The sequence below is a fragment of the Bos mutus genome, chromosome 23, assembly GCF_027580195.1.
Source record: "Bos mutus isolate GX-2022 chromosome 23, NWIPB_WYAK_1.1, whole genome shotgun sequence".
NCBI classification, from domain to species: Eukaryota; Metazoa; Chordata; class Mammalia; order Artiodactyla; family Bovidae; genus Bos; species Bos mutus.
Genome location: NC_091639.1, coordinates 23,561,333 through 23,579,984, shown reverse-complemented (window position 1 = coordinate 23,579,984; position 18,652 = coordinate 23,561,333). Strand labels below are relative to the sequence as shown.

Genomic DNA, 18,652 nt, shown 5'->3' with positions numbered 1-18,652 from the left:
CATCCCTTGGTTGGCTGCTTTATGAATAAGCCCTCTGCTGCAAACCTAGCATTTGGCTTGCTGTGCATCAGGCAGACAAACATGGTTTGGTAACACTGCCAAAGAAATAAACCATCTTGCCACTCAAAAGGGCAAAAAGTACTTCTACAAGGAAGAGATCCTAGGGGTTGCTACTTTAACCGGGTGATCAAACTAAGGTCAAGAACAATGGAACAAGTAGACATTATGATCCCCCTGACACAAAGCCCTGTGAAGTACATAGAACTTTTTGGTAGACTGAAAAAAATGATTGCCTGAAAGATATTCCTGAAGGACAGGGAAGACTGGTGTGCTGCAGTCCATGGGGTCACAAGGAGTCTGACACGACTGAATTGACTAAACAACAACAAAAGATATTCATGCCTTAATCCCTGGAACGTGTGGTTATCTTACATTGGGATAAAGAGGGTCTTTGCAGATGTGATTAAATCAAGGGTCTTGCAATGGGGAGATCTTCCTGGGTTGTCTGGGAGAGCTCTAAATGCAATCACACTTATCACTCTAAGAGGGAGGCCGAAGAAGACTCAGTACACACAAGTACAGAGCAGGAAGCAGTGTGACACAGAGGCAGAGACTGGAGTGATGTGGCTGTCACAGCGGTCCAAGTGCGAGTTGGAAAAGAATTTCCAGACACAGAGCATTTCAGAAGGGAGTGGGTTTATTATGAACAAAGAGCAGAGATAATGAGAGTGCTGAGAGCACAGCAGGCCAATCTCCTAACAGACCAGGGAGAGTCAATGGGATGCTGTTAAAACAGTGGGCCAGCTCAAGGGAGAGCCAACCCGTTTCATGAGTTAGTAGCCAATTTTTATAGTCTCCAGACAAAATTTCTGCTGGAAGAGTGGCATTAGGTAATGGGTTAGGGCGTTGTAGAGTGACTACCAGGGTGGGCATTTTTGCTTAACTGGGGTCAGGAAGCTTGATGATGATGATCAGCAAGCTTTTGACAACAGTTACAAAGGGGCTCAGTCAGTTTCAGAGGTGACCTTGGTTCTGGGCTCTACTTCCATGGCCTTGGTGCAAGACCTCACGCTTGTGACCTTGGGATGAGACTCCACAGTGGCCACAAGTCAAGTTATGCCAGCAGCCACCAGAAGCTGGAGGAACAGATTTTTCCCTCATGTCTCTGGAGTGGGCCAGGCCTTGTGGACACCTTGATTTTTTTGTTTTGAACTTCTGGCTCCCAGAATTGTGAAGGACGACATATCTTTTTTTTTTAAACCATCAAGTTTGTAGTAATTTGTTATAGCACCGTAGGAAACTAATACCCGGTGTCATTCATGAAGTATTCTTGCCCAAACCATGTAATCAGAATCTAATTAGGCCTTTAAGGGAATTCCCTGGTGGTCCAGTGGTTCAATCCCTGGTTGGGGTACTATTAATAAGATCCCACAAAGCTGCTCAATGCAGCCAAAAAAAAAAAAAAAGGAATCTAATTAGGCCTTTAAGAGTAATTGCTAGGTTAAAGAAAAAGCAGAACCTTGAGGAACAAGTTAAAAACACCATGAGAGTACAGTTTGATGAAACCAACATGTGGAGTATCCTACAAAACAACTGCCCAAGTCTCTTCAAAGGATCATTGTCACAGAAAGAAGGGGACTGTTCTAGAATAAAGAGACTAACAAGATCTAACAGTAAAATAAAGTGCTTGATCCTTGATTCAAGAATACTGGCCCTTGAAAGAACAATTACCATAAAAGAATTTTGGGGAACAGTTGAAAAATTTGAATATTTATTAAGTATTAAGTAATATTGTTGTTTAGTTGCTAAGTCACGTCTGACCCTTTTGAGACCCCATGTACTGTAGCCCGACAGGCTCCTCTGTCCATAAGATTGCCCAGGCAAGAATACTAGAGTGGGTTGCCATTTCCTTCTCCAGAGGATCTTCCCGACCCAGGGATCAAACCTGGGTCTCATGCATTGACAGGTGGATTCTTTACCACTGAGCCATCTGAGAAGCCCATTAAGTAATATTAGGAATTATTAATTTTCTCAGGCATAATCATATTGCAGGCAAATGTCCTTAGATTTTGGGTATGCATGCTGAAATATTAAGCATAAAATGCCTTGATCTCTATAATTCACATTGAAATGCACCTGCTAAATATATATATTTTATATGTGTGTGTATATGTATACACACATATATAATTTAATATATATATATATATTTTCCATTTGCCATATTTTCATATGTGGGAAAATGTTGCAGTACTGGATTAGGTGGTGGGTATATGGGTATTTATATTCTTCCTACTGTTTTAAAAGTTTCCTAATAAAAGAAATGTAAGAAGCAATCAGCCTCTTTTAAAAGGAGGTTATAACAGTTGCTCAGCTTCCTTTAGAAGAAATCAGGACTTCCCTGGTGGTCCAGTAGTTAAGAGTCCGCCTTGCAGTGCAGAGGTTGTAGGTTCGATCCCTGGTCTGGTCAGGAACTAAGATCTCACATGCTACGGGGCACCTAAGCCCGAGTGCCACAGTGAAGATCCCACATGTCTCAACTAAGACATAATGCAGCCAAACATTAAAAAAAAAGAAAAAGCAACTATAGAAGCAATCAACCCAGTGTGGAGCTCAGCCTCTCCCTGCATGCTGCTGGGAAATGGGAGACTCCAGATCCCGGGTGGTACCCGACATTGTTGCATGGCCTTTTAAAGACAGCTCCCTCTGTGGTTATTTATCAGCACATAACTGTTTGATAACTGGCTGACATCTCTATCCTCACTATATTTAGAAGTTAATGGTTTAATGACAGGCAATAAACAGTCTTGAAATATGACCTATTCTCACCTGAGAGTCATCTGACAGGGGCCAATAAAATTTAACACTTTTAAGAGTCAGCAGGTACTTTAACCCTTAGGATAATCTCTTTGTCCCTATTCTTTGGGAAATAACACAATCAGAAGACTGTTTTGGGAAACTATGACGTTAATGGTCAAAGTACAATAAACAAAGTAACAGGGACTTCCCTGGTGATCTAGTGGCTAAGACTAGTTCCCTAGTCAGGGAACTAGATCCCACATGCTGTGACTAAGACCCGGTGCAGCCAAATAAATTAATTAAATAAATTAAAAAAGAAAGAAAGAAACAGATGGCCCTGAGCTGCTGAAAGCCACATGCCCACAGATGCCACTGGACAGAACTAGCCACTGTGTCTGCAATTGTTCTCACTGGAGCATTAAAACAAACCAGCAAGGTGAGAGCAGCTCTAAGCAAACAATGCCAAATGCTGGAGTGGCTCATTTCATCTTTCCTATCAATTCCTTTTCATGTTACTCATTTCTGTTTTCTCTACTCCATATTATGGATGATTCTTCCAGGTTACTAATTCTCTACCAGTGGACTGAATTAGCCTCTTTATCTCTTTGAACAACTTTAGTCTCAGATTCCAGAAGATCTCCAGTTAAGGTAAGAGGTCCTCGCTCCTATGGCTGGAGGGACCTTTACAATCTCTCGTTTCTTGTTTCCTTGAACCTCCCTCGAACAGGCGGGCGGCAGTGGGCACAACTGAGGGACTCTGGAGAGGCTACTCCTCAGCATGTCCCAAAGGCACTATCTGCGGAGCCCCAGTAGCTGTTACACAAGCCGGTGGGGGTTCTTCTGTCCTTTCTCTTCTCTGTGCCAAGGATCAGACCAATGAAACTGTGAGCACCGGTCAGATATTTAGCAAATTTTCCGGCGGGCTATGAAGGGGATTCCTTGGCACATTTTCCCCACTGCTTTTTCCTCCTGTCCTTCGGCTCTCTCCCGCGACTCAAGCCCAGCCAAAACTAATGAAACTCAGGCTCCAATGTCTCATTGCAAAAATTCATTGAGAGACAAAGCAATAAGAGGTGGATTTGTTAGGATCCAGAGAGAACCCACACTTCAGGGTGTGAACCATTGCCGAGGACAAGGGCTGGGGCCATGGAATTAGGCCTGGCTAGGTTTTGGAGAAGGCAATGGCACCCCACTCCAGTACTCTTGCCTGGAAAATCCCATGGGCAGAGGAGCCTGGTAGGCTGCAGTCCATGGGGTTGCAAAGAGTAGGACACGAGTGAGTGACTTCACTTTCACTTTCATGCATTGGAGAAGGAAATGGCAACCCACTCCAGTGTTCTTGCCTGGAGAATCCTAGGGACGGGGGAGCCTGGTGGGTTGCTGTCTATGGGGTCGCACAGAGTCGGACACAACTGAATCGACTTAGCAGCAGCAGCAGTCTCCAAGCATGCTCCCCATCTGAGTTTCTTGGTTGTAAAGTCACCTGCTGATTTGTTCTCCTGAGGATGTTTTTTATTTTGGCTCATCTTGCTAACAGTTGTCTTCCAAGGGAGCTCCCTGTCTGGAGGCATCCCTGGGGCTGACTTAAGCTTTTGCCTGTGTTCAGCCCTCTGAGATTCACAGGTTCCAAACCACATTTAAGTTATTAAGTAGTTCGGACATACAAAAATATGAATTGCACAACAAGCTCCCATAGACCCTCCATATACTTCCTTGAATACATCTCTCCATACTCACCCCACCTTGAATTTAGCATTTAACAATCCTATGCATTTTTTTACTGTGATGCTATGCTATGCTATGCTATGCTAAGTCACTTCAGTCGTGTCTGACTCTGTGCGACCCCATAGACGGCAGCCCACCAGGCTCCCCCGTCCCTGGGATTCTCCAGGCAAGAACACTGGAGTGGGTTGCCATTTCCTTCTCCAATGCATGAAAGTCGAAAAGTGAAAGGGAAGTCGCTCAGTTGTGTCCGACTCCTAGTGACCCCATGGACTGCAGCCTATAAGGCTCCTCTGTCCATGGGATTTTCCAGGCAAGAGTACTGGAGTGGGGTGCCATTGCCTTCTCTGTTTTACTGTGATACTTAACTCCAAACAATGCATATATTTTAAATTTATTTACAATGTTAATTTCTGCTATACAGTGAAATAATTCAGTTATACATACATATGTATGTATATATATATATATACACACACACACACATTCCTTTTCATATTCTTTCTCATTAGACTTATCACAGAATATTGAATATAGTTCCTGTGGTACACAGTAGGACCTTTAGACAATGTGTTATTTAGTGATGTTTTCACATTACATACTATTTTTTGTGATTTGCTTTTTTCCTTCATATTGTGAGATTAATCCACACTGGTATGTTAGGCATATTACCTCTGCATGTAACACATGGTATATTGTAAATATACCATTTTCCTACTGGAGAACACTTGAGCCTCTTTTTTCTCCCCCATTACAATCAGTAACATCAAGGATTCATGTACATTAATCTGTATGACTGTGTTTAGGGTGTGTTACCAGAAGTGGAAACACTGGGTTGAAAGAACACACCTCATTTTTAGTAGGTACACAGCACACGTGAGACAGCACACAGAGAAAAACAGTTTATTTAAGATTGAAGTGAAGCAGAAAGCAGGGTTTCCCTGGAGACTGGAAAGAATCTGCCCATAATGGGAGAGATTCAATCCCTGGGTTGGGAAGATCCCCTGGAGAAGGGAATGGCTACTCACTCCAGTATTCTTGCCTAGAGAATTCCATGGAGAGAGGAACCTAGCGGGCTAGTCTATGGAGTCAAAAAGTCAGACACAACTCAGGAACATTTTCACTTTTAAGGCAGAAAGACAGATGGGTATCCGGTCTGAGGAGTGCAGTAAAAATTAAATACACATATAGGACAGATCTGGTCTCTGTTTCTTTGTCCAATTATCTTTTTTCACACCAGACCAGTCCCTAAGACCCTCCCCAAGATGTGTGCAACTTTTTGCCAAGGTGGAGTCCACCGCAGACGCCTGTGGAGGGATATCCAAGCTTATCATGGGGCAGCATCCCCCTCCTTTTTTGACCCCCAGGGAAACTTCCTGCAAACGGTCTTTATTTTAGCAGAACTCAGTTCAGCTTCTGCCACTAGCTTTGTCCTTGGAGTGTCTGGGTGAGAACAAAGCTTCAATTTTACTCCACTTGACAAACACCAGCTGTCCAGCCCAGGTGCCCATCTATCTCCTACCACAATACCTGTCTGTGACCTTAAGCAAATAGACCACCTGACCTGCCTTTTAAGAAACCTGTATGCAGGTCAGGAAGCAACAGTGAGAACTGAACATGGAACAACAGACTGGTTCCAAATAGGAAAAGGAATACATCAAGGCTGTATATTGTCACCTTGTTTATTTAACTTATATGCAGAGTACATCATGAGAAATGCTGGGCTGGAGGAAGCACAAGCTGGAATCAAGATTGCCAGGAGAAATATCAATAACCTCAGATATGTTGATGACACCACCCTTATGGCAGAAAGTGAAGAGGAACTAAAAAGCCTCTTGATAAAAGTGAAAAGAGGAGAATGAAAAAGTTGGCTTAAAACTCAACATTCAGAAAACTAAGATCATGGCATCGGGTCCCATCACTTCATGGCAAATAGATGGGGAAACAGTGGCTGACTTCATGAAATTGAAAGACACTCCTTGAAAAGAAAGTTATAACCAACCTAGACAGCATATTAAAAAGCAGAGACATTATTTTGCCAACAAAGGTTTGTCTAGTCAAGGCTATGGTTTTTCCAGTGGTCATGTATGGATGTGAAAGTTGGACTATGAAGAAAGCTGAGCACCAAAGAATTTATGCTTTTGAATTGTGGTGTTGGAGAAGACTCTTGAGTCCCTTGGACTGCAAGGAGATCCAACCAGTCCATCCTAAAGATCAGTCCTGGGTGTTCATTGGATGGACTGATGTTGAAGCTGAAACTCCAATACTTTGGTCACCTGATGGGAAGAACTGACTCATTTGAAAAGACCCTGATGCTGGGAAAGGTTGAGGGCAGGAGAAGGGGATGACAGAGGATGAGATGGTTGGATGGCATCACTGACTCAATGGACATGGGCTTGGGTAGACTGGACTGAAGATTAAAGAACCCAAGGTCAGAGAATAACAATGGGAGCAAGTGACCTTGCCCTGTAGGAGTACCTAACAAGGCAATTTCAAGGAGGAAAAAAAAACTGGCAAAATTGACTTAAATAGAAGTTGGAAAAAAATCTTTGCTGAGTGGTGACCAAGCTGTAAATGTTCCACAGAAAAATAAATGCAAAAGATGTGCAATTTTTAAAAAATGACTTATTAGATACAGAAATTGGTACACTCCAGCTAGAACAGTGATGGTAGACATAGACAAATAGGCAGTCTGAAGGAGACTGTCATTTGGAGTATAAACTGGGACGAGGCTCCCCTAGTGGTCCAGTGGCTAAGACTCCACACCCTTAATGCTGGGGACACAGGTTCAATCCCTGTGGTCAGGGAACTAGATCCCACATGCCACAACTAAAGACCCTGGATGCTTCAACTAAGACCTGGCACAGCCAACTAAGTAAACTAACATTAAAAAATAAAGTGGGACAACTTTATGGAACATACACTATTACTTTTAAAAGCCCAGATCCTTTAACTCTGAAATTCTACTTTTGGAGAAGTATTTTGGAACACAACTTCAAATGGGTACAGGGAATCAGACTGGTTTATAGCTTGAAAGTGAAAGAAAGTGAAGTCGCTCAGTCATGTCTGACTCTTTCGACCTCATGGACGGTAGCCTACCAGGCTCCGTGATCAATGGGATTTTCCAGGCAAGAATACTGGAGTGGGCTGCCATTTCCTTCTCCAGATCTTCCCAACCCAGGGATCGAACCCGGGTCTCCTGCATTGCAGACAGACACTTTACCATCTGAGCCACCAGGGAAGCCCAAGGTTTATAGCTTGAAAGAAAGTCAAATGCCCCCTACCAAACAAATGTACAATACAGCTTTAGCACAGCATACTCTATACATGCTAGTGGGGAATCACCTTTATGACAGTGACAGAAAGGAGCAAAGGGTACTTTTTCTCCAATTTTTTAAACTGTGGTGAAATACACATAAAATTAGCATGTTTTTACCATTAAAAAAATTTTATTGGGGTATAGTTGATTTACAATGTGTTAGTTTCAAGTATACAGTAAACTGAATCAGTTATACATACACTTTGGGATCCTCTTCTCTTATAGACTATTACGGAGCACTGAATTTCCTGTGCTATACAGGTCTTTATTAGTTATCTATTTTATACTTAGTGGTGTGTATGTATCAATTCCAATCTTCCAATTTATCCTGCCCCAAATCTTTACCACTTCTAGGCATACAGTTCAGTGGTAATAACTATGTTCATAACACTGAGCAATTATCACCACCATCCATCCCCATGAGCTCTTTCACCTTGTAAAAGTGAAACAATACCCATTAAATACTTCTTCACTTCCTCATTCCCAGCTCCTGACAACCACCAGGATTATTCTTCTTCTAAGAATATACCCAGACAACCTATGTTTTCACCAATTTATCAAAAAGAAAACTCGATGATTGTGTTAATAGTATAATTAAAACCTCAAATATTAAAAATATTATGGTACTCCATTTAGAAATCCTCAACATTGGTGTCAATATATGACAAACCTAATTTTAGTTTTTTGTAATGTAGCTGGAAAGAGGTACATACAGCTAGATGTCAACTGATGCTCATTCACTTTCACATCCCTAAACCTTTCTGTACCCTCTTGTTTTTGCTCAGACCCACCTATTTTTATTTGCTTTAAAACATTTTATTGCAATCTTTCTAATAAAGATCACCTAATTGATTTTGGTCCCCAAACTTCTAATCAGCCCATCCCCTCTCCACCGGAGTTTGACAGCTGCTCACACAGGTTCATGCAGGAAACATGTGAAGTTCCAAGGATCTGACCAACACCAGGTAGGACATCCTCTGCATCAGCAAAATCCTAAAACTTCATAAAATAAAAGAAATACATATTAAAAACATGCAAGTAGCTGGCCTTAGAGCATCAATCTGTTATAGATACAGGACAGACTGGTAACTAACAGAGAACGGTGATTAGCCAAAAAGGACTTGCGGCAGTAATCGCTTTCTAGTATATATAGATATCCAATTATTACAGCATGTATCTGAAACTAATGTAACTATACACCAATTTTATTTTTTAAAGAAAACTGCCACACAAGAAGGAAAGAAGCACGAGTGGATCAGGTGGTTTCAAAGATCCTCAGAGAAGTCCAACCAGTTCATCATCACCACTCTGGAGCTGGGAGAAAAACAAGGAAGAGACTTACCACAGTACCCAGGTAGAAGGCATGTTGCTCTCCACTTCTTGTCCCAGCCTGTTGCTGAAGTGGCAGGAACCATCACCTGGACATCCCAGCCACCCCAAAAGTGCTTCTCCAAGAGAATTCTAAACCTTAGGCCTTCAGTCACCAGGCTAGCCTGGAATCTCTGTGAAGGAGTACTGCCCTGGCTGGGCTTCCAAAGCTCTCAGGCTAGAAAAAAGATGAAAGGAGGACAACCAATGAGAAAAACAAGCGGAGTTACAGCCTTCCCACCAGCCCTTCTCAAATATCCAAGTATCCAGTTCCCTAAATGAGTCAGAAATCAATTTTGACATCAAGACCAGTATCAGAGACTCTAGTCTGAGAAATCATCATTCCCAATTTAGGGAGATCTGGATCAAGGAAAGCATTAGAATCTAGAACCTTCAGAGATGATAGCCCCAACTTAAGGATTTATCAAATTAAGAGTTTAGCGATGGAAAGTTCAGGAGGGAAAAGGAGAAAACAAATTTAGAACTGCAGAAAATACCTCCATCAAGAAAGCACCGTATGTAGGGTAACATACTAGGAAAAGGGGTGGACGAAGCAGGTTTAGCAAGGCTGAGAAAAAAAGTTTGAAGAGTTAAAAAAGATAACCTGTGAAGAGACGGCAGCATAGCTAACACTTACCCTTCTTTTAAGAATAACACACCGGTGGACGTTTTAACTCCTAATGGAGAAATGAGACACACAAATACGAGATCAAGAACAGTTCTTGAACTTCTCCCCGCGCCGAAATACCAAAGATCCCAGCCCGGGTCGGGGGGGCGGGGGTGGAGGTGGTCAGCGCGCTGCGGTGATGGCGTCAGCGAGACACTCAGAATCACCTGGAGTCATCATCACCCCCATCCTCCCCCAGTGAATCCGCCAGCCACTCCAGCTCGCACAATCCACTCACCCTCGTGGTGCCCCGGACCCTCCTTCGAGAATCAGGAGCCTGGAAAGAAAGCAATTAGTCAGCAGAGACCTGGGCGACTCCAGACGAGTCCCCCGTGCCCTGGGCTGGGTCAGTTCCAAGCAGTGGCGTCACAGAGACATCAGAAACTCTAGTCTGTATTAATAATTCATCCCGCTCAGCCCGAGACTGCGGTTCCCCCACTCAACGGGTTCCCGAGGTACCTGCACGCCGGTAGCTGTGCAAAGACGGCGCAGGCTGTAGCCTCCCCCTGGTTTGGCGAAGGTTCCGCAGCAGACAACTGGGGAACCGCCGAAGAACCATTTTCACTCTGCGCGTGTTCGCTGAACAAAGAGAACTGCAGGGGCGGTGCCAGGGCTATTTATTTACGGCGGCGCGGCTTCGGGGCCTGACGGGCATAGCTGTCTTCTGAGATGCCTGTCTCGACCCGCAGAATGTCCCTCAACACTCGTCCATACAAGACTAAAGCAATGTGAAAGAGAGGCACGAGAGAATGTTTCACATTCTTCTGGGTAAAGATTCGGAGACATTTTGTGAATTTTTAAATACAAAGGACAGGTGACCTGACTGGCCCGGCCGGAGAAAGTCCCCAGCGCTGCCCGGTGGGCGCACACTTCCTGGATGGCCTCTCTGGAGGTCTAGTCCCAGCTTGTGTAACCCGAAGTCTTGTCTTTAGTTCTCACGTGTCCCACCAAGGCATTGGGGTCGTTCCAAGGGACTGTCATCCCGCTGTGTCTAGCCAGCGAAATCTGAATTCGCACCCCCCCCCCTTCCAGCCCACAGACCTGTCAGGCACATTATTTCTTGTCCTTTTTTAATAAACAGCTTTATTAAGGTATAATTTTGTCTACTGCGGGGGAGGGGGGCGGCTGGGTGGGTGGGGCAGCACAACCTGAAAGTGGAGAATTCTGTTTTATTCTGCAGGCAAAACTGAGGACCTTGAAATACTTATGCTGTCTTGTGTGAAATAGACAGCTAGTGGGAAGTTGCCCTGTAACCCAGGGAGCTCAACCTGGTGCTCCGTGACGACCTGGAGGGGTGGGATGAGAGTATGGGGGTGGGAGAGAGGTTCAAGAAGAGGGGGATATATGTATACTTACGGCTCACGTTGTACTGCAGAAATCAACACAACATTGTAAAACAATTATCTTCCAATTAAATGTTAAAACACGCACACACACACACACACACACACGCACAAAACTGAAGACTTTAGCCCGGGTTGCAGCCTCTCAGCTCCGAAGAGGAAATGGAGAAGCCAGGCTATATAGGGTTTTTGCAACAAAGACTGTGTAGTCAGCTTTAAAAAATTAAAAGTTAATTAAAGAAAATCAGACATCTCAAGTCAATGGATTTACTCTTTTTCTGTGTATGGGAAGATGCAAAAGTCTGGGCTTAAGTAATTCCTCAGCTATCTGGGGCTGGTATCCTGTGTTTCCCCAACCTTATTCTACAAGGGGTGCACCGTTGTAGGGCAGGGGGTGGCTGCGTCCACTTTTCCCTCTTGCACAACTGAAACTCTGTACTTGTGAACAGTTACTCCCCATTTCCCTCTTCTTTTTTTTTTTTTTTTTCATCCCACAAACCATTATTAGAGACCTCTCTGTGCGACTCCAAATCCTTCAGCTCGTATGTCCCCGGAGAGGCCTCTGCCCCTTGTCCTAGGAAATGGCTCCACCTATGGATGGCTCAAGGAGTACCACACACAGGCATTTCAAAATGGGCTTTAAATACTCATCAGAGCCCCATGCGAAGGGACTGGGGTGAGAGTGTGTTACATATGAGCTAGGGCTGGGGTGCCCTGAGAGAGAAGGGACCAATCCATCAGGGCAGCTGGGGTCCCCCACCCCCAACCTGGGATAAGGGAACCAGTTAAGGGCCCTCTCTGGCGGGTCCCATGGGCCAACTGGGAGCCAGCTCTTGCTTCCACATAGATCATTCCAGAGGGAACCAAGGAGGACCGCCCACGGAGGCACTTTCTTAGTGATATTGCTGATAGCTGGGGTAGCCTCGGGCCTTGGTACCCTCCTTTGGGGGCAGCTTGTTGGGGTTCTCCAATAAGGGGAGTGCACTGAGGAAGTGCTGGATAGTGTAGTGAGTGTGGAGGACACCAACACGCTGGATGAGGGCCAACAGAATGCCCACCCCCCCCCAAGCATTGCTGAGCCCACCATCACCAATGAGCCACTGTGGGCAGCTAGCACAGACCTGTCAGTGCTTCACTGGTAATAGAGTACCAGAAATCTTCCTTGCCCCGCAGCCACACCAGACCCGTGGATGGTGGAAAACAGCCTCCCCACTCCTGCCCACACACCTCGAAGCTACCTCCAGTCTGAGGGGCTTTGTTCTTTAACAGCATTGACACTGCCCTCTCAATCAGCAGCCGAATTTCTACAGGGTCATTGCAGAAACCCTTCATGGCCTGGAAGACTGTATCGCAGCTAACACCCATAATGAAGGTTCCACCGCAATCATCCACAATTCTCCATGGGCAAGGCTCCTAAGCAAGCGAACTCCTCCATGGCTCATCTTTTTTGTAAGTTCTGTGTTAATTACTTTGGCTAAGCCTCACTGCTTGTGGGATTTTACTTCCACCAGGGATCGAACCCAGGCCCTGGCAATGAAAGCACTGAGTCCTAACCGCTGGAGGGCCAGGAAATGACGCCCTGATGTTGCTTTCTAATGAGCCATTTCCCTAGTGAGGACTCATGAAATTAATTGACCCAGCTTCAGGAATTCTCTTTTTTGGCCTATTAAGCTGTTGGTGGCAATTTCCCTAAAGTTTAGCATTACTACTGCTGCCGGTGAATCAACACTTTAAGGCCTTTCCAGCTTTGATTCACAGCAGAAAATCCCTTGCCACCAGCTGCTGCTCCTGGAAGCACTAACACCTTCCTCTCCTCCCTCTCTCTTGTCCCCATACCTCTAAAAAATAATCAGGAATAGCCTCTGGTACAGTGGTTTTTCTCAACTTTGGCTGAAACATCGTGGTGGCTTTAATTCTATGCAATGCCTTGGCCTACTTCCCAAGACTGACTTTTGTGGGGACAGCCAGGGTGTGGGGGGGGTGTGAGTATTTCTTTAGCCTCCCAAATAGTCTCAATATACCACTACATTTGTTGCTTCTTGTTGTTGCTAAGTCACTTCAGTCATGTCCAACTCTGTGAAACCACACAGACGGCAGCCCACCAGGCTCCCCCATCCCTGGGATTCTCCAGGCAAGAACACTGGAGTGGGTTGCCATTTCCTTCTCCAATGCATCAAAGTGAAAAGTGAAAGGGAAGTCGCTCAGTCACGTCTGATTCTTCGAGACCCCATGGACTGCAGCCCACCAGGCTCCTCCGTCCCTGGGATTTTCCAGGCAAGAGTACTGGAGTGAGGTGCCATGGAACATAACAGCTATGGAAAGTCACTTATTAAAAACTAGGTAAAGAGCTGCAGCACTACATTGGCAAACCCTAACTCCAACGATTTGAAGTTGAAAGATTTGAGGGACTTTCCTGGCAGTTCAGTGGTTAAGACTCCCAATGCTTCCACTGCATGGGGTGAGGGTTTAATCCCTGGTCAGGGAACTAAGATCCTGCATGCCCCTCTGAGCAGCCAAAAATAAGATGGGGGTTTACATTTAAAGATTTATTCTATTATCTGGCAGGTTAAGTTTTTAAAAACTTAAGCAAGCCCCCAATTTCTGCTGCTGCAGCAGTTAAACTGCACATATTATGAAGTTATGCTCAGAGCATACAACATCATATTATAGTTCATATATCTTGTTAGTAAGACCAGCCTTTGAGAATTGGCCCAGGAACCAGAACTATTTTTTTTTTTTTTTTACCTTTACAATCTTTTCGTTAACAAGGGCTTCCCATACTTTGTCATTCCTAAAATGTTTTGGTTTCCCAGAGGGGGATGATTTATTGGAAAATACACAACATGAAACTAAGTTGCGTGATTCTGGAGTTGGTATTCGCAGGCTCAGTTTTTGGAAGGAAAGAGGCTGAGATTCTAATCAGGCTAAAGAAAGTGTTGCTTCGCAGATGGCTCAGTGGTAAAGAACCCACCCACCAATGCAGGAGATGCAGGTTGGATCTCCGGGTTGGAAAAGATCCCCTGGAGAAGGAAATGGCAACCCACTCCAGTATTCTTGCCCAAAAAATCCAATGGAAGAGGAGCCTGTTGAGCTACAGTCAGGGCAGCAAGAGAGTCTGGATATGACTAATGCAACAAAGTGAGGACTTTTAAACTGCTCCAGTGAGAAGCAGCCCCTAGGGAAGGGCTTGTGTGGGAGGAACACCCATTTCCCAAGCTCTACCCTGCACAGCTTTTATTCCCTTTTTTTCATTAATTAAATGTGTTATTCAGTTTCTCTTGTTTACAGATTGTCTGTGAAAAGCACAAAAAAGGCTACTGTCAGTGAAAAAGTGTTAGTCACTCAGTCCTGTCTGACTCTTTGTGACTCCATGGACTGTAGCCCGCCAGGCTTCTCATTCCAGTGAATTCTCCAGGCAAGAATACTAAAGTGGGTTGTCATTCCCTTCTCCAGGGGATCTTCCAGACCCAGGGATCGAACCCAGGTCTCCTGCATTGAAGGCAGACTCTTTTACCTAAAACTGGAGTAAAATCACCACTTGAAGCCAGACAGGAACCATACAACACCAACCCGTGTTCAGGCAGAGTGGAAAAACACCCTGGCCCCGAAATCACTTGTTTCTCCCTAGTTTTGCCCTGGATAGCTTAAGTGACCACCTCCGTATGCTAACCTCTGAAAAAAGCTTCAGAATACCTAGGGTAGAGAATGGTGTGATGAGAATTACTGAGGCTTACTGGGGTGACTCAAAGATCCAGGTACAGTGCCTGGCATCCTTCTTTATTGCCTTGCCCCCAAACTCAGTTTCTCACTTCCCTAAAACCCTCACTTGGAAAACTCCAGCTTCAAAGACCACAGCTGAAGCCAATGCTTGCCTATAGCACATTTCTGCTCGTGATGATCTAGAACTTTGGAAGTGAGGCAATTCAGACAAATGCTTTATTTTCAAAGGAAACAACCAAAACTAAGAGGCTAAATAATTTACACTAGATCACCCAGGTGGGATTTATAAAAGGGAGTTTTAAACTGCACCTCATTTTTACTCTTTTGTCCACCCTTAAATTTATTTATACTTAAGACTGGAAGACTCACAGATTAAATATGAACAGCTCTGCACAAAATGAGTACAAGAGAGGAAGGAAACATAAACCTCTCTCAACACTGCCTTTAAACCCACACTCATTTCTCCTCCCCAAAACCCTTTGCAAATCCCATCCCTACTTTTCCCTAAAACAAACCTCACCAAAATCAAAAGGGGCACCTGGAATTTGTTTTCTGTTATGGACATAATTTACCACCTACAATAAAGTCACAACAAAGTATAGCTATAGCCATGGCGCCTAACATATATAACTCCAGAAGTACTGCCCTTTCATGGTCTATAGAATTCAGACATTCAGAGAAGCCATTATCCCTCCCCAAATAAACAAAAATCTGCATTTATCATTTTCTTTTTATTCCTTAAGTATACAAATGTTTAATTCTATGACTTTTGGTGTGTTTACAAAGCAAAACACAGGACACAGGGTGGCAGTGTTGACTCACTTGAAACAAAAAAAAAACCCCACGGAAAGCCATCCTTATTACCAACTTGCATGAAAATGCAAACATTCTGGTGAACACACTCATTATAACATACAGAAATAACAAAAACAAGCTAGTTAGAGGTTACAACCTTATCATAGAACAAACTGACACATCACAGGAGTAAATACAGGGCAAGACCAAAGTCCATAGGTCTACTACAGACAGACAAAAAGTAAGGCCCCTAATCCACCTCCTCAATGGTGGGGCCAGACCCAGAGCCCCCTTTAGGGCCCTGAGCCCCAAAGCCGCCAGCCCCGGGGCCGCCCGCCCCCTGGTACAGTCTGCTGATGATGGGGTTACACACCTGCTCCAGCTCCTTCCTCTTGTGCTCAAACTCGTCCTTCTCCGCCAAGGTGTTGGCGTCCAGCCAGGAAATCACCTCCTGGCACTTGTCCAGCACCTTCTTCTTGTCCGCCTCGCTGATCTTGCCCTTCAGCCCCTCATCCTCCACGGCGCTCTTCATGTTGAAGGCGTACGACTCCAGCGCGTTCTTGGCAGACACCCTCTCGCGCTGGACCTCGTCCTCCGCCTTGTACTTTTCCGCCTCCTGCACCATGCGCTCGATCTCCTCCTTGCTCAGCCGGCCCTTGTCGTTGGTGATGGTGATCTTGTTGGCCTTGCCCGTGCTCTTGTCCGTGGCCGTGACGTTCAGGATGCCATTGGCGTCGATGTCGAAGGTCACCTCGATCTGGGGCACCCCCCGCGGGGCCGGCGGGATGCCGCTCAGCTCGAAGCGCCCCAGCAGGTTGTTGTCCCGCGTCATGGCCCTCTCGCCCTCGTACACCTGGATCAGCACGCCCGGCTGGTTGTCCGAGTAGGTGGTGAAGATCTGCGTCTGCTTCGTGGGGATGGTGGAGTTGCGCTTGATCAGGGCGGTCATCACGCCTCCGGCCGTCTCCAGTCCCAGCGACAGGGGAGCCACGTCCAGCAACAGCAGGTCCTGCACGTTCTCCGACTTGTCCCCCATCAGGATGGCCGCCTGCACCGCCGCCCCGTACGCCACCGCCTCGTCGGGGTTGATGCTCTTGTTGAGGTCGCGCCCGTTGAAGAAGTCCTGCAGCAGCTTCTGCACCTTGGGGATGCGGGTGGAGCCCCCCACCAGGACCAGGTCGTGGATCTGCGCCTTGTCCAGCTTGGCGTCGCGCAGCGCCTTCTCCACGGGCTCCAGGGTGCTCCGGAACAGGTCGGAGCACAGCTCCTCGAACCGCGCCCTGGTGATGGACGTGTAGAAGTCGATGCCCTCGAACAGGGAGTCGATCTCCAGGCTGGCCTGGGTGCTGGACGACAAGGTTCTCTTGGCCCGCTCGCATGCGGTGCGCAGCCGCCTCACGGCCCGCTTGTTCTGGCTGATGTCCTTCTTGTGCTTCCTCTTGAACTCCTCCACGAAGTGGTTCACCAGCCTGTTGTCGAAGTCCTCCCCGCCCAGGTGCGTGTCCCCGGCCGTGGCCTTCACCTCGAAGATGCCGTCGTCGATCGTCAGGATGGACACGTCGAACGTGCCCCCTCCCAGATCAAAGATGAGCACGTTGCGCTCGCCCTTGCCCGTCCTGTCCAGGCCGTAGGCGATGGCGGCGGCCGTGGGCTCGTTGATGATCCTCAGCACGTTCAGCCCCGCGATCACCCCCGCGTCCTTGGTGGCCTGCCGCTGCGAGTCGTTGAAGTAGGCCGGCACGGTGATCACCGCGTTGGTCACCGGGTGGCCCAGGTACGCCTCGGCGATCTCCTTCATCTTGGTCAGCACCATCGACGAGATCTCCTCCGGGTAGAACGCCTTGGTCTCCCCTTTGTAGCTCACCTGCACCTTAGGCTTGTCTCCGTCGTTGATGACGCGGAAAGGCCAGTGCTTCATGTCCGACTGCACCACCGGGTCTCCGAACTTGCGGCCGATCAGCCGCTTCGCGTCGAACACCGTGTTCTGCGGGTTCAGCGCCACCTGGTTCTTGGCCGCATCTCCGATGAGCCGCTCGGTATCGGTGAAGGCTACGTAGCTGGGGGTGGTGCGGTTGCCCTGGTCGTTGGCGATGATCTCCACCTTGCCGTGCTGGAACACCCCTACGCAGGAGTAGGTGGTGCCCAGGTCGATGCCGATAGCTGTGTTTTTCGCCATGCCGGTGCCCTGCTTTTCCGGCTCCGAGATAAGCTTCAAACCTGAAATCGGTGAAGAGGATCTGCGACGAGAAGCTCGGGCTTTTCGGAACCCGAAAACTGAACGCGCTGGTGCCCCTCGGGCGGTCCTTGGAGATAGCGGGTCTGCGGAAGCTGCTCTCACGGACTAATCCGTAAGTTTTATCAGCTCTCTCCAGGCTGCTGTTTCTCCTCAGGCGGCTCTGTGTTTATAATTCTTCATCAAGCCCCGCCTTTTCCCTCGTCAGCCAATGACCGAGCTCAGTGGGGCTGCCAGGTCGGGAATATTCCAGGGGTTTCGCCTCAAGTCCTGCCCCCTGGCTTTCTGGAACCAATCAGCGCCCTGGATGCCTCTCCTCCCAGAACTCTCCAGACTCTTCTAGGATTCGCTGGAGGAAACAGGAGTCCTAAGGAGAGGGGGAGAGGGGCTGGGAAGGTCCACCCACTCTGTCTCTGGTTTCCTGGCGACCAGCCAGCCAAGTAGTTTGGAGTCGACTGGAAGGATCAGCCCTGGGCTTGTAATTAATTGTAGGGCGGTGAGAGGATCTCGGGGCTCAAATTAGTTTGGTGGTTTAAAGTAGAATTAAGGGCTACACGACTGCCGGGACAGCCAAAATACAGAAAGTTCCCGAGTTTCTCGAAGAGGGTTGGCTATCTGTGGGCCAAGGAGAGTGATCGGAGGCTAACGCTGATGGAAGCAGCCACGTTTGGGCTGGCTCGCCGAGC

The 18,652-nt window shown here is 46.7% G+C and overlaps 1 protein-coding gene, 2 non-coding genes and 1 pseudogene across 3 annotated transcripts; all 4 read right to left on the bottom strand.

Annotated features, from left to right (window-relative positions):
* Nucleotides 1-6,185: 6,185 nt before the first annotated feature.
* LOC106701643 (mitochondrial import inner membrane translocase subunit Tim17-B pseudogene) lies at nt 6,186-15,550 on the bottom strand (annotated as a pseudogene).
* Nucleotides 9,489-9,555, bottom strand: LOC138985120 (small nucleolar RNA SNORD52). Its single transcript, XR_011462383.1, has one exon. It is a non-coding gene; the product is annotated as a small nucleolar RNA SNORD52 (small nucleolar RNA).
* LOC138985121 (small nucleolar RNA SNORD48) lies at nt 9,997-10,059 on the bottom strand. Its single transcript, XR_011462384.1, has one exon. It is a non-coding gene; the product is annotated as a small nucleolar RNA SNORD48 (small nucleolar RNA).
* Nucleotides 15,551-15,650: 100 nt separating the features above from the next.
* Nucleotides 15,651-18,122, bottom strand: LOC102278977 (heat shock 70 kDa protein 1B). The gene has a single exon (XM_070361239.1). The coding sequence runs from the start codon at nt 17,907-17,909 to the stop codon at nt 15,984-15,986; it is 1,926 nt and encodes a 641-aa protein (XP_070217340.1). The 5' UTR covers nt 17,910-18,122; the 3' UTR covers nt 15,651-15,983.
* Between the last annotated feature and the right edge of the window lie 530 nt (nt 18,123-18,652).